Raw genomic sequence first — 16,370 nt, 5'->3', positions numbered from 1 at the left:
GCATCTTAATCACCTGTTTTGCTTTTAATGTCTACTGTCTCTTGCTGCCAGTCTATTTTGTATTATTACTGACCCATTCCATCCCATAGTGCCATCTCCATTACCAAATTATGACCATTGGTCTGGAAAGATGGCTGACTAGTTAACTGCACTTATTGCTCTTTCAGAGGACTTGAGTTCAGTGCACAGCACCCACTGGAGCTCACAGCCACCTGTATCTTCAGCTGCAGAAAGAATCCAATGCCCTCTCTGGCCACTGTGGGTATTGTCATATATGTGACATGACACACACACAGATGCATATATACATACATATAAATAAGAGTTAAAAATAAATATTTTTAAACATTGAGAGCATTGCTACCACCTTTTCTTTCTCTATGACCATCTTATCTTCAAGCTACTTTGAACTCTCAGAAAGCATAACCCAAATTCCTGTGATTTTTTTTCCAAGTCTTTTTGTGTCCCTTTTAAGGCATGCTTTTCTTTCTCACTCTTTCAAATTTCCCCCATGACAACTGTGGGAATCTGTAATGAACACAACTTCATCCACGTGAAGCCCTGACAGAAGACTCACTCTCAGACTGTGAGGGACTGGGGTACTGTGTGATAAACACATTAAAGGCTAAAGAGTCAAGCCACGGGGTGGTGCGAGAATCAATCACTCTGAGTGGGTTTTGCTATGTGAGTGTGACTCTCTCTTTTGTTCTTGGGGATGCAGACAGGATATTGAACAGCAGCTGGGCTCCCTCATCTTGGCCACGGATATCAACAGACAGAATGAGTTTCTGACCCGCTTAAAAGCTCACCTCCACAATAAAGATTTGAGACTGGAGAATGTACAGGACAGACACTTTATGCTTCAGGTAAGCAACAAAAGCCACCTAGCCTGGCCAAGTGAAAACACTTAGGGATGCAATCAATGATTTTAGCACGTTTGAGGAGCTGCAAGCCATGGTAAAGAGTCGTGACCTACTTTGTTAAAAACTCTGAAAGACATGCAGCTGTTAAGTGCTTTCCAAACAAGCCAAAACAAGGTTTCAGAAAGTGGAAAATCTCTCGGTTTTCCTTGTTTGGCAACTGCCTCATCACAGAGTAACCTCAATGGCAGGTTGCATGTGCCAGTAAGCATACAACCCTTTGTCTTAGTTACTATTCTATCCCTGTGAAGAAAACGTTTAATTGGAGACTTGCTTACAGTTTCAGGGGGTGAGTCCATGACAGTTGTAGCAGAGAGCCTGGCAATGTGCACAGGCATGGCACTGGAGCAGCAGCTGAGAGCTTACATGTTGAGACAGTAGCATGGCAGAGAGAGGAGAAGAGGAGGAGAGGGGGAGAGGGCAAGAGAGAACTGTGAATGATGTGGGTTTCTGAAACTCAAAGTCTGCCCCCACTAACACACCTCTCCAACAAGGCCACACCCCCTAATCCTTGCCAAACAGTTCCACCACAGGAAACTGAGCATTCAGATATATGGTCATATGGGGATGATTCTACACCCCTGTATCGGTACTACTTTACAAAAAAAAAAACACACTGCTAGGAATCACACCCTGGAGGGATGGCCTTCACCAGGATTGACACAGCGAGTCCAACCCTTTCTGCTTTACCCCATGGCAAGAAGCCACTTATGCAAAAAAGAGGGATGTAGTCAACCTAAGAACGAAAGTTTGGCCCAGTGTCCAAGTGAGAGCCTTCTTCATGTTTTCTCTCATCATCCTGGTCCCTTTGGCACAGATGACTGCATGCCCAGGGATGGACCCTGAACTTATCTAGACAGACCAACGTTAACCAGAGTCTGAACCATAGTCATTTTGTTCCAGGCCTTTACATTGTAGCTACCCAAAGAGCTCAGTCATGCAGGAACTACTCAACCTGCAGGTGTAGAGCTATACTCATCCCCTTCTTTCTAAACCAGGATTCTAAATACTTAAAGCTTAGTACCTAAGTGCTTAAAGCTTAGTACCTGAATGCTCAAGGATGAGCCAGATGTTGACTTAAATGGCTCAGAGCAACTTGTAACTGAAATATTTAACCCTGCATTTCAAAAGAAACCCTTGCTAACTCAAAGGAATCTTTAAAATCCCCTAAAGGACTTCTGCCCCTTACCTAGCCAACACATGTGCTGGTGCCCCTTCTAGCCAAAGAGTAAACAAGTAGATTTATATGCTAGTGCCATCTAAGGCTCTCCTAGACCCCAACACTCCTGGCTACTCTGTGGTCTAAAGAAATATGTTACAGCAATAAACACTGCTAGTGGGCAGGTCTCCAGGCTGCAGTGTCTTAGTAGTTGGTGGTCAAAAAGGAGAACCTTCTTATATGGGAATTCAAGAGAACTCTCCTAGAATCATCACTACTAACAAAACCAAACAGACACCCCAGATCCAGAGCGATGTCTGGTAACCCAAGTCGGAAACACAAGACTGCCAGGTTTAATATGACTTAGTAGTATCTTGGCTGGCAGTCTAAGCATGTTTATACTACACAGACATGTACATGCAAACACGCTTTAAGACATACACAGAGAGTGTCAACGTGAGAGTATCTTCCATCTGAGACTGAACTGACAACCAGGGAGGCTGCATGGATCTAACCTAGGTCCTCCGTAGATTTGTTATAGTTGTATAGCTTGGTGTTTTTATGGGACTCCTAACAGAGGGAGTGGGGGGGGGGGCTGTCTCTGACAGTTTTGCCTGCTTTGGGGGACCCTTTTCCTCCTACTGGGTTGCCTAGTCCAGCCTTAATATAAGGGAAGTGCCTAGCCTTATTGAAATTTGATATATGCCATGTTTGGTTGATATCTCTGGAAGGCCTGCCCTTTTCTCAAAGGAAATGGAAGAGAAGTGGATGCGGAGGGGAGAGGTGGGGGAGATGGAGGTGGCAGGGGGAGGGAAAGAAGGAGGGGAAACTACCACCAGGATGTAATGTATGAATAGTTTAATAAATTATTATTGTTTTATTTGTTTATAATTATAGAAAATTAATATAATTTAACAAATAGAATAATTTTAAAATTCAATGGAAAAATAAGAACAGTGACTTTCAGTGATCATATTTGAGTCTGGCCAGATCCCTGCAACAACCTGTCTCAGAGGGATAGAATAACATAAGGAGCCAGACCAGGGCTTTCATTGGCTTGCCCACCTGAGTCCTCTCCAGGAAGCTCTGTGCCCTCGAATGGTGACTCTTCTCTTCTCATTGTTATAACGTGGGGGGTTCTGAATGAAGGGCTTTGTGCAGTTGTGAATAACAGTTGTCTCCTGATAAAGCATGTCCCGGAGGTCCTCTGTAAACATGGGCTTGGTACTTGAGACAGACAGGCGGACCTTGCAGCACCTTTGGCTTGGGTACATTTGCAAATGAAGGAACATTCTCTCTAACCGCCCTGTCTCTGTGCCCTGTCAATTCTCAGATCGCCTTGAAGTGTGCTGACATTTGCAATCCTTGTCGTATCTGGGAGATGAGCAAGCAGTGGAGTGAAAGGGTCTGTGAGGAATTCTACAGACAAGGTTGGTAGAACCCACAGCCAAGGCTTCCTCTCCTGACTCCTTTTGGACGGTTCTCCCAATAAAACAGGAGCGGCTAACATCTATCCTTTCATCTGCTCTAATTATCCTAGCCTTCTCCTTTAACTTTCTTGTGACTCATCCAACCCTTTAATGGGGAAGAAAGACTTAAATAAATATAATAAATATCACAGACTTATTATGGAAACAGGTAATAACAACACAACACAATGAATCAAAGCAAGATGCACATACACATACAGACACAGACAGCCATATATGTGTGTATATGTATATGTTCACATATTTGCTGAGATACATACAAACAGCCAAGCGTGTGTGTGTGTGTGTGTGTGTGTGTGTGTGTGTGTGTGTGTCCCCTGTGACTGTAACAGTATGGCAGACAAGTTTGATTTTTGCTCTGACCTTCATTTGAATGAGCTGAGCACAGCCTGAAGGCTAAGCATTGTTTGGAAGTCAATGTCTTCCATTCTGAGAGAATAATTCAGAGCCTCTTGTATGCCTTTTTCTCTGGTTCTTAAAACTTCCAATGATACAGGTCAAAGTTAGCCAAGAACTAACAAGAGTTTACAAGAGTTAGACCATTTGAATTCAGTTTCAACAATAACACATGTGGGTTTTACTGTGGAATGCTGAATGGCCCTAAGGTAGACCATAATTTTTTTTCAAAGGTTACCTTCCTTCATAAGGAAGGCAGTAAATCAGCAAGCAGAATCTTGATGCTGGGTGGGAAGTAGGCCTTTACACACAGGCTTGATTCTTCAGGCTGGGTTTCAACATTCACAATGTTTGCTCGGGCACCAGCAGGGCCCTCGTGCTAGTGACAGCATCAGGTTTAAGAGACTGGGAACAAATAAAGCTTGAAGTGTCCCACATACCAGCTCTGTGAGGAGGTCAGACAGCAACAGTGAGCCTTTTGGAAAAATGTCCACTGAAAGATGTGTCAGTGACATCTCGGTGGTTCCAATGACAGAAGACAGAGTAGGGCTGGGTTCACACAAGGCCAGAGACTCTGCTCACTGTCACAGTCCAGGAGTAAAAGTGCTCACGTGACTTCTGTGCCTCTGGAATTTCATGTGCACTCAATATGAGTCATGAGAAGTTAGAATCGCAGTTCTTGTTGGCCAAGACATAAAGTCTCCACTGAGAACAAAAGTAAGCATGGTGAAGTTGGCGCAGAGAGGGTTTTAAGTTAGGCTGAGTGCTTGCTTCCCGCTGTGATACATAAACTATTGAAATAGCAGCAGGAGAGAAGGGCTACAGTATTGAAGATCAAGATTCTCCTCTGGCCCACTTGCCTCTGATTCCATCATGGGCTATGATTGGTGTCCATTGTGGCTTAAAGCTTTGATCTGCCCATCGGACACTTAATTCAGACTCTAGGCGACTTGGGGACAGTGGTTACACCACTTGGGCAGACACAGAGTTCAGGAATCAAAGTTACTAACTACAAGAAATCAATGGCATGGGGCAATCAGGTTACTATGTTTCTTTGCAAAAACCTGCCCTAATGAGATGCAGCACAGTTACGTAGAAAGACTGGGAATGTTTGCCACCACGGTCACTAGGGAAGCGCTTTCACCTACACTCAAATCTCCCAGCAGACAAAGGAACCAAGGAACAGACTTGTTCCCTTTCAGTTAAGGGTCCTGCAGTCCAGACATCCTGTCTGCTTTGAGAAGAACAGACTTTGCTCATCGGAGCTATCTTTTTCCCTATTGGATGTCTTTTAACTCTATAGGAATGACTCCTGTCATCTTGATGAGCCCCATCTGGCTTTTGCTTGTGGATCTGGACTCAAATGCCAGCTCATCTCCCCAGCAGCCAGGCTTCTTTCAACAGTTCTTAGTTGTCTCTGCTGCTGCTGCTGCTGCTGCTGCTGCTGCTGCTGCTGCTGCTGCTGCTGCTGCTGTGAGACAAGGCCTTGATATTTAGGAGAGGCTGGTCTCAAACTTACACTCCTGCCTTGGATCCTAGGATGTGAGGACCACTATGCCCAGTTAGGACAAACATGACGGATATCATGCATTATATTAAACAAACAAAAAAATATCCTTTAAGTTGAGGTTTCAGGTACAGGGTTGGGTGGGGAAAAATGGCAGCTTATGAATTAGGAAAACTGTGAGATCAGGAGATTAGGTACTCCTCCCCTCCAGTCCTCAATGCTTTAAAAAAGTTCTTTGTAAATATGGGTTGATATGTCCACAATTAACCTACTTTTCCAGAAGTTTTTATTAAACATCCACCTCTATCTTTGTCTAATCCTCAGTAAAATGTATTTTTATATGAATAACTCTGCATGGGATGTTACAGTTGCCATCAAGAAATATGGGTGGTACCATTGTAAGACCCCAAATGCTAATCTGCAACATTCCCAGAGGGGAGACTGTTCAGTTTTCCTCTCTGTACTTTCTACGTTGATTCGTAGAATTCTTGAAGACAAGTGTTTCATACTTGTCTGGTGAGTAAGAGAAAGAATAAAGAACACCTCACAGAAAGACAGGTAATGGGACAGGCCTGTAATGGAGGGCTCATTGCTCTCCAATCTATGGTATCTCTGAGGCTCATGTGGCTAGCTAAATTTTAATTAATTATAATGTAAAAAGAAGTTAAAATTTTAGTTCCTAGTGTGTTGGACATGCTTCAGAGAGTTCCCAGAATAGAGTGTGTAGAAAACTTTTCTATCACTGAAAATGGCAATGGTACCTGCCACCAAGACTGACAACCCATGCTCAATCCCCAGATTTGACATGTTAAAAATAGTCTCCTCCTACTGATTGTCCCCTACCTACACACACACACACACACACACACACACGCGAGAGAGAGAGAGAGAGAGAGAGAGAGAGAGAGAGAGAGAATGAATAACTAGATGCAATTTTTAAAAGTTTGTCCCACTGTCAAGCATACCTACTCAAAGGAGCCACTGTTAGGGATTGTTGATGCCCTGTGGGTTTGTCTTTAGGCAGCTCTGTAAGCCAGTGGTCCTAAGGGGTTCATGAATATTCCAAGGGAAGGAACAGTAACCCCCAGAACGATTTCCTCCAACTGGATCATTAAAGTTTTTGGTACACATTCTATGAACTCTTAAACTGCTATGTGTTTCTTGTTCTTCTTTCTTCTTAGGTGACCTTGAACAGAAGTTTGAACTGGAAATCAGTCCTCTTTGTAATCAACAGAAAGATTCAATCCCTAGCATACAAATTGGTGAGTTGAAATCTGGGTTTTGTTTTGTATTTTTAATAATCAGCTGAGCATCTCTACAAAGAGTCTCAAAATAATAATAATAACGATAACAACAACACACAGCCTTCCAGAGATCTAAATGGCTGGGGCCAAACAAACACTTTAATCATGACCAACCTTTTAGAAAATTTTCATTTGAAAAATCAAAACAATTAAGGAATGGAGTTTGTTATAGATCTTTAACTAACTTAATACTAAGTTCCAGTGTCAACATTGTGAATTTAGAATAGAGTGAAAATCAAGAAAGACTTGGTAGTACATCCCTATAATCCAAGTACTTGGGGTGATGAGCTGCTAAGATCGTATATCCAAAGCCAGCGTACACTTATGTAGCAAACTCAAAGCCAGATCAAGCTGCCTAGTAAGAGCCAGTATTGAAAACCAAGAGCTCAGAAGGTGGCTTAGAAGTACAGCACTTGCCTGCAGTGTGCAAGGCCCTATATCCATCCCTAGCACTACAAAAAGAACAGGAAGTGGAGCCATGACTTGGTCAGTAAAGTGTTTGCCAGGAAAACTCCAGGTTCAGGGAGAGACCTTGTCTTGAAGTACAAGGAGGACTGGGTGAGGAGATGGCTGCCAGTAACGTGCCTGCCTCACAACACACAAACGTGAAGATCTTCGTGTCTAAGAAGTCAGGCACAAAAGCCAGCACTGAGGAGTTTCAGAGGCAGCAGGATCCCTGACAGACATTCCCTGACCTGCTGTCCTAGCTGAATTAGTGACAGACCCTGTCTCAAAAAATGGTGACTGGGTAAACGGCTCAGTAGTGAAGAGCATGTAACTGCTCCTGCAGAGGACCAGAACCTGGTTGTTAACACCCATGGCCTGTGGCTCACAACTGCCTCTGTGGGCACACACACCCACATGCCCATACCCACACACAGGTACACATACATATATGAAAATTAAAAGAAACTATTTTTTAAAAAATAATTTTTAAAATATAGGTAGAGTGTAATCTTGGGAAATCATCCAGTGTATCTCTGACTTCCACACACAGGCACACACACATGTGCACTCACACAGCCATACATGCACATGTATGTACATACAAACAGCATACATGTACATATGCGTGCACATACATATTCATGCATGCACACACACACCAAACAATAAACAATAGTAGTAAAGAGAGAATCAACTGAGAAAGATACCCATTATTGGCTTCTGGCTTCCCACTGCATGCACACATATATGCATACCCATATACACATATGCAACCGCATGCACACACAGAAACATACCACACATACAGAAAAATAAACTCTAAGTCAAACTGAATTAGACATTCACAGCCTCTTCAGAGCTCAGAGGGTGGAAATCCAAATGAATCAGGCTTTAAGACCCTTCCCATGTGAGTTAAGTGCTTTAGCATCCTTCAGGGTGTGTCCTTAACCTTTATCCGCAACAGTTAAATCCATGGCCTAGTCCCTAGGCTTGAAATCCTAGAGCCCTGCTGTCCCCTTGTGGCCAGATGACAGTGTTTCTCCACTCTCTACTTCAAGCCACATTTCTGTCCTGAGCTCATGAAGCCACACTCCCTTTCAAGTGTCAACCATGGTAAGCAGCCCAAGTGTGGTCTCATTGCATCCACAATGATTTTTGCTTTATCTAATCACATTACACATAAGGTCTTTATGCAAATCAAGTGGGCAAACTTTTACTTGCTTCACTTTAGTGAAGGAAATATTTTTGCTCTCCATCTTAAGGCATGAATTCTGTCTACATATAAAGCTAGCCTTTCTTCTCCTGCAAGCGCTTCTGTTAAAACCAAGCACAGCTAGGCCTCTTTTCCTCGATGAACTCCATCCTTGACATCCAGTCATTCGTGACTTTGCACAGAACCACCGCAGGCCATTTCATTCATAGGGTGGCAGGTTTCAAAGCTATTAAGCCTTGGCATTGGGAAGGAAAGGGGCATCTGCGAAGATGAGCTGAAAGTGAAGAAAGAGAGAGAGAGAGAGAGAGAGAGAGAGAGAGAGCGAGCATGTTAGAACCATTCTGCTGACAGCCATGGAGGGAGGCATCTAATCCACAGTCCCACAGAGACAGCCTTAAGGTCAGGAACTAGCAACCATTCAGCCACAGCTACAACCATCTTAATGGAATGCACACACACCAGATAGGTATGTTGGATTGGGTAGGTTAAAAAATAATCCATCTTTTTCCAAATCCCCTTCAATATTCTTATGCTGTTTTCATAATTAAACTGATTCACTCCAAAAATCCTTATGGTGTGAATTAGGAGGAGTGTTTAAAAAAAATAGAACCCTTGGTGGGCATAATGGCACAGGCTTTTAATCCTAGCACTAGGGAGGGAGAGATAGGCAGATCTCCGTAAGTTCAGTGTCAACCTGGTATACAAAGTAACTTCCAGGACAGGCAGAGTTGCTAGTGAGAACATAACTGTCTTAGTTAGGGTTTTACTGCTGTGAACAGACACCATGACCAAGGCAAGTCTTATAAAGGACAACATTTAACTAGGGCTGGCTTATAGGTTCAGAGGTTCAGTCTATTATCATCAAGGCAGGAGCATGGCAGCAACCAGGCAGGCATGGTAAAGGCAGAGCTGAGAGTTCTACATCTTCATCTGGAGGCTGCTAGTGGAAGACTGACTTCTAGGCAGCTAGGATGAGGGTCACACCCACAGTGACACACCTACTCCAACAAGGCCACACCTCCTAATGGTGCCACTCCCTGGTCCAAGCATATACAAATCATCACACTACTGAAGGAAGGAAGGGAGGAAGGGAGAGAGGGAGGGGCACAGGGGAGGGAAGGAAGGGAGGGAGGAAGGAAAGAAGGAAGGGAGGAAGGAACAGAGGGGCATAGGAGAGAAGGGAGGGAGGGAGGAAGGAAGGAAGGAAGGAAGGAAGGAAGGAAGGAAGGAAGGAAGGAAGGAAGGAAGGAAGGAAGGAAGGAAGGAAGAGAGGCCAAGGCCCAGCGCACGTCAGAGTCACTTGGGGGGGGGGGGAAGATATGACAGCAGACATGCTACCTCAGCATCCATGGCTTCATGCTTCAGTTATGAAGTTTTATAGTGGGGTTCCTAATTCTGAGACTCCCTTTGTTAAACTCTAGATAGAAAGAATCTTGCCAGGTTGCTGCTTACAACACTTTGAATCACGTTTCCCAAATTGAAAAAAAAAAAAAACTTTACCCTATTAAGCACCCAGCCTAGACAGGCACAGGGCTGATTTCAGAGTTCAGTCCTGTTGTCATGAGAACACATTTTGCCTCATTGTATGTCCTGGTTTTCAGCTTAGTGATATATGGTAGAAAGGGCACTTCCATGGCTACTACATCAGAATAAAAGCAACAAGAAAGAGAAGATGGTTATGAAACAACTCTTGGTCCCCCATTACACAGCTGCCAGCTCTTACAGGTTCAGACTGGCATGTGTAACAAGGCATATTAGACTAAATTAGAAAACCTTGAACAGGTAAGTCTAATGATCTACAAGCTCTAGCCACACGCACACACACACACACGCACACACACACACACACCATACACACACACCCATTTCTCCACTGGGTTCTATACAATGTCACTATTTTTATTTTCTCTCTTCTGAATCCCCTGACTAAAGCATCTCCTCTCACCTTGTTGTCCTCTGTGTCTATTGTATTGACTGATGGAGAAGCCTGTTAGAACCTTTTCTTTTTCTTTAGTTTTGATAATTCTGTACATGTATGTAATGAAATATGATCATTTCTATTCCCTATTCCCCCTTCAACTCTCTCCATAGCTTCCCAACACACACACACACACACACACAACTTCATGTCTTTTATTACTTTATGACCCAAGTCCAATTAGCACTGCCTCTTGTGATATGGAGCCATTCAGTGGAGCATATGATATCCTTAATAAAAAATTATTATCCCTGTCCCAGCAACTATCCACTGCTAAAGACAACTCAATATGAATAGGGCCTAATACCCCATCTCTGCAGGAATTTTAGCTGGCTTGACTTAGCTGTACAGGTCGTATCCATGACTGCTCTGAGTTCATGACTAGAAGACAGCGTCCCTCAGTGCTCCTGCCCATCCTTTGACTCATTCCTTATCTTTGTCTTCTATCCCACAATGCTCCCTGGGTTTTGGGGATGGGGGAGTGGCTAATACCGATGTCCTGTTCAATGCTGAGTACTTCGGTCTCCTGCTCTTAGCACTTTGACTAATTGTGCCTTTCTCAGTCACTGTCCACTGCAGAAGGAGGCTTCTCTGACGAAGGTCGAGAGCAGCCCAGATCCGTGGGTATAAACACTAATAGAAGACAATTAGACAGCATGAGCACTTGGTGGAATAAGTTCTACCTTCGAGCCTGTGATCTCTGTAGCCATAAACTTCTGATTAGGATTGCAATTCCAGACAGAAAATCCTTTCCTGTGGAGCAGCCTCAAATCTGATCAGAAAGCAACCGGTTAGCTTGGAACATTCGCACACTGGTGAGCCGGTAGATGCATCTTGCCTGGCAGGTCATTATTGCAGCATGTAGGGTCCAGCACTGGGTAAAGACATGCTTTCCTCCTATAAAGCAGCCTGCATGATACCTTCTGGCAATGAAAACCAAGGAGGAAGCTTCCCAGCCAGTTTGATTTATTTCTCTGTATCTTACATTGGAATTGTGTGGTATCTTCAGCAACAAGGTCTCACAGTGTAGTTGTGATGGGTAACCGTGGGCAACAGCAATAGTTCACATTGTTTTGAGACCTCTGGGGCTTCCTGAACCAAGAATTCATAGGACAGAATTCCAGGCCTTGTACCACAATTTCCTTTCTTTCTTTCTTTCTTTCTTTCTTTCTTTCTTTCTTTCTTTCTTTCTTCCTTCCTTTCTTTCTTTCTTTCTAAAGATTTATTTATTGTTATAATGTGAGTACACTTTAGCTGTCTTCAGACACACCAGAAGAGGGCATCAGATCCCATTAAAGATGGTTGTGAACCACCATGTGGTTCTGGGAATTGAACTCAGGACCTTTGGAAGAGCTGTCAGTGCTCTTACCCACTAAGCCATCTCTCAAGACTTTTTCATACACTAGTTCTGAGCAAGTCATCCGGTATTTCCTTGTTTCATCTCCCGACGAGATGGCTCAGTGGTTAAAGCCTGCACTGCTCTGCCTCTCTGCTTCTTATCCCAGTCCATAATGAGATATTCCTGAGTGCCAGTCTTACTTAGGTGGGTTTGATTTTCTGCGGAAGTAATTCACATTTGCTCAAAAAGAAGTTGCTCCCGCACCTCCTTCCTCCACACTCACTCCTCCCCTCTCTCCATCAATTTTAAAAGAATGAATCGAATGAATCCCTGAATGGTAAAATCTATAGGAAGACTAAGAAAAGTTTCCTTCAACCTGAGTCTCCTATAAACCCCCCCTCCCCTTCCCACGGTGCCGGAAGGACTGTACCAGGCCCAGTGAGCTCATTCCTGGAGTGTCTGGCAGCACACTGGTGGGACAGTTTCTCAAGCCTGTCTGAGGCTTATTCAGACCTTAAAATCTCTTTCTCACCCAGAGCAAAAAAGTCTTCACATAAAATAGTACAAGTACAGAGGTGACCCCAGGGTAACGTCAGGGGGCAAATGAGTTGAACTTTTTCTTATGTTGGATCTGTAACTGTTCTACTTAGGAAGTAACACTTTCTAAAATTCACAATTTGAATTTCAGAAGACTATCATTTTACCACATTTTCTAAACTCTCAAATATCTAATCCCTTCCGATGTAAAGAGGTGAAAACGAAATGGCGGGTACAAAAGGAAATCCTCACAGCTGAGTCTCAGCGCCTATGAGCACGGCCAGTCAGACCTAAGCATTGACCTTTCCTGAGCCTAGGTTAGCTCAAAGACACAGCACAAGATTTAAGTCACGTTCACCATAAGAGACTTCAGAAATGTACAATAACCGTTTACACTGCAGCCTCTGCCTCCCTAGCGTTCCCGCAGGCCCAGTGTCTGCCGTTTGTCCAACAATAAAACCGGGTCAAGTCTTAGAATTCACATTTATAAATATAAAGGGTTGGTTGCTGGGGAAAATGTTATAACAAAAAAAAATCTGCCTTTTTTTTTTTTTTTTTGCTTTTGCTTCCATTTTAAGGAAGCACAAAGAACCATAAATAAATCCAAGTTTGCGATAATTCCAATAATTCCACTCTACAGAAAGCTATCTTTGTTTACTGTGGAAAGCACATTAACAGAAAGGCAGGGATGGACGGCAATGAGTGTTGGACGATTAAGAGAATAGATACTTTATCTGGACATGAGTGTAGAGTCCTGTAACCTCAGCACTCCAGAGGCGGAGACGGGAGGGTCAACGCCCATTACTTCAGCCAGGAGCTTTAACCATTTAACTAGTGTTAGCCATTTACCACAAGAATTCTGAGGGGCTGGTTGGTTCTCAGCTCCTTTTCCCAAAAGCGGAGGCGAAAGTACAAGGATTTTAAGCAGGAACCATGAAACTAAGGGTAGTGAGAATATCATGTTTGTCCACCCATGCCTGGCCGGGTGCACTGTGGGTCTCAGCCGCGTTTGTGAGGGAGGTGGCTCTGACCCCTTGTGGTGACCTGGCCTGTGACCTTGCCTGTTGCAGGTTTCATGACTTACATCGTGGAGCCGCTGTTCCGGGAGTGGGCCCGGTTTACTGGGAACAGCACCCTGTCGGAGAACATGCTAAGCCATCTCGCGCACAACAAAGCCCAGTGGAAGAGCCTGCTGTCCAATCAGCACAGACGCAGGGGCAGCGGCCAGGACCTGGCGGGCCCCGCACCTGAGACCCTGGAGCTGACGGAAGGTGCCACGCCCTAAGGTAGCTGTCTGCTGGAGCACGGCCATCTGTCCATTCACAGGAGCACGGCCATCCGTCCGACTGCCCTCGCAACAAGCCCATCACGCTGGGTTTCGATGCCACCCGCCTGCCACTTACCACCTCCCTTCGTTGATCCAAGTGTACAAAAGCCATTGTCACCTCAGCATTAGCTGCCGAAATGGGCGGCTCTATCCCGTCATTGGAGCTGATTCTGGGGCGGCTGCCCCAACCGAAACGCCTGGAAGTAAGAAAGGAGTGCTTCTGCCGCCGTGTTCGCCTCTGGCCCTTGGTCACGCTGACTGGCAGTAGCTCCTAAGTCTAGAGCATTTTAACTTTTGCCATCGGACAGCTGACCTGCATGACACCAGCATACTTGGAACTGCAAGATTGGTCTTGCGTGCCAGAGCACAAACGAGAGTGTGAGAGAAAGTACTTTCTATTTTAATAATAATTATTATTATAAAATAATAAATCTTTTTAACTTTTATATTTCATGCACCAGACAATGGGTCTAAAACTTTGGGACAAGTAATACTCAGTGTACCCAAACCTAAGAGGGGTTCATTATTTTGCTATTGACTCTATGCCACATTGGGTCCGAGATGTGGCACCACTGCGATTTCTGAAACCACGCGTCCCCTCCCATCTGGTGGAAGGTGCTGTACAGCCCGTCCCTTTGCACCGTTAGCCAATCCGTCTTTTACGGATTCAGTGACCTGTTTATATTCACAAGTGTACATTTTCTGTAAATACCAAACGCTACTGATTCCCATGCCAAAATACACGAGTATTATGGGATTGCTACCTGTATAAACAATGGCACTGTGAACAGAATACTGTTAGTTTTATCACAAGAGAATGCATTTGTAAATATGGTATAGAGTTTATTAATATACTGTTGTTCGCAGATAAAGGCCTTAACTTTAAACATTTTTCCTCTTCCCAAAACTGCCGAACCTAAATCCTGACAGATGTCTTTCTGAACTGCCTGGCCCCAGTGACCATCTCTGCTTTCCTGCTAAGGTCACAAGCCAAAACTGAGTACCATCTTGAAGGAAACTTTTTTTTCGAAAACCTCTCATGCATTGGGAACGTAGTTTTTAATCTATGGCACTAAGTATGGTTTCCTCCGATTAATGATTCCCTTTCAGCAAGATGTAAATCACTTTCCAGCACAGCAATGCTGCACACAGTTTTAACAAGCTGGCTGATAAGCTTGTGTTTTTGTGACTCCTGTTGTGGAACACGGGGTACACCAACCTCAAGGAAGACACAGCAGGTCTCAAAAGCCTTGTATGACCCTGTCACCTAACCATCAGGGAACTCCCTGCCCCCATGCCACACTTTTGTCTGATACGGCTACAATACCAAAGTCCCTTTGGTCCATGGACGGTTGGTGTGCGTTTCTTTGGTGTTGATAGTAACTGAATTATTTACTTTTTTCTATAGTTTCATGTGAACAACTGCCCAGCTGTTTGGCTGAATTTAATCTTATTTAAGTAAAGAAGCTATTTCAGTTTTATCAGAGACTTTAGCTTTCTAGAAGATCAATGTGGTTCATCACAGCTGCAGTCAGCAGACTCAGCTTGGAATTGTCATCTGTCTGCAGATGCTTGGCTGTAAAATCCAGTGTGTACGCATTCTTACCCAGCTGAACTATGCATTGAGCCTTTTCCTCGTGAGTTCTAACATAATTAATGTTATATGGAAACTGCCAATGCTTCTTTCTCTTTATCTTAAGTAGTGGGAGAGGGGGCATTTCTGCCATGATCAAGCCACTTCTCAAACTGACAGCAACAGCTAGCTCTTACTTCCTAAGTGCAACTAACGTGGGGCTCTCTGTTTCTCCTAATAACGCAAGTGAAACATTCAAACCTTGCCTGGCTTGGAACACGTTCCTACAGAGAGATTGGGGCTTACAGAGTTAATGTTGTGGAAGGAATTGGAAAGTTGATTATATTTTCACTAGTATAAGCAAGATTGTCAGATGGGACTAAAGGAAGTCTGAAGAATTTGCAAAGTGGGTGGATGGCGCTGACGTCACTGATATGGGTGAGAAGGGAAGTTTTGAACACAGCACTAACTTGTGCTTTCTGAAGCAGCTACGGACTGACATACATCTTCACTGCTATGGTATTCTGAAGCTCCGAGGTTAAGCAAGGCCTCACATGAGAATACAGCAGAAAGATTCCTGCTTCAAAACCTCTTAGTTTGGATTGTAGCCATCTGTTTTTATGCATATGAGATCGAAACAAGGAGATCAATTGCTCAGGATGACAAAATAGAAACAGTAAAGAAAACATTGTCTTTGGCCAGTGGAGTCTCTACCTGGAGTTTAGGAAATATATTTGCTTAAGCTACAATTATATTGTAATTGAATTAGGATAGGGCATTCTTGGCAGTTCCAGGTTTATAGGGAAAGATTTTCATCTACCAAACATCTAATAGTTAAAACACAAGAATAATAAAAATCAGAAATAGAGTGGAGGTAGACGTGGCTGCATGTTTCTACTGTCTGGAAACTTTGTGAGATCCTCATGTGTTGAGAAAAAATTAACTGTGAAAACTCTTTTCTGCCTGCTAATGGCTCTCTTGGAATAATTTAACACAAGTTGTCCAATAAGTCTTGGAGACACGGCCCATGTGTCAATATCGTCTTAACGCTTTTAGTCTTAGTCTGCTAGCCCACCTAGGTCGTGGATGATCAATTGATGACTTTAGAAAGGAAGAATTCAGAGAACTACTTTCTTAATAATACATAAAGATCTCAGAGACAGAGAGAGAGAGAGAGAGG

At 43.8% G+C, this 16,370-nt stretch overlaps 1 protein-coding gene across 2 annotated transcripts in view; it reads left to right on the top strand.

Moving 5' to 3' along the window:
- Nucleotides 1–16,364, top strand: part of Pde7b (phosphodiesterase 7B) — a 318,247-nt gene extending 301,883 nt beyond the window's left edge. For both annotated transcript variants that reach the window (XM_021174159.2, XM_021174160.2), the window contains 4 exons: nt 722–866; nt 3,413–3,509; nt 6,654–6,734; nt 13,361–16,364. In XM_021174159.2, the coding sequence (XP_021029818.1) occupies nt 722–866; nt 3,413–3,509; nt 6,654–6,734; nt 13,361–13,575 (538 nt within the window). In that variant the 3' untranslated portion in view covers nt 13,576–16,364. The remainder of the gene's footprint in view (nt 1–721; nt 867–3,412; nt 3,510–6,653; nt 6,735–13,360) is intronic.
- The last annotated feature ends 6 nt before the right edge of the window (nt 16,365–16,370 follow it).

This window comes from Mus caroli, chromosome 10 (genome assembly GCF_900094665.2).
Source record: "Mus caroli chromosome 10, CAROLI_EIJ_v1.1, whole genome shotgun sequence".
In the NCBI taxonomy this organism is placed as follows: domain Eukaryota; kingdom Metazoa; phylum Chordata; class Mammalia; order Rodentia; family Muridae; genus Mus; species Mus caroli.
This window is presented reverse-complemented; position numbering and strand designations above follow the sequence as displayed.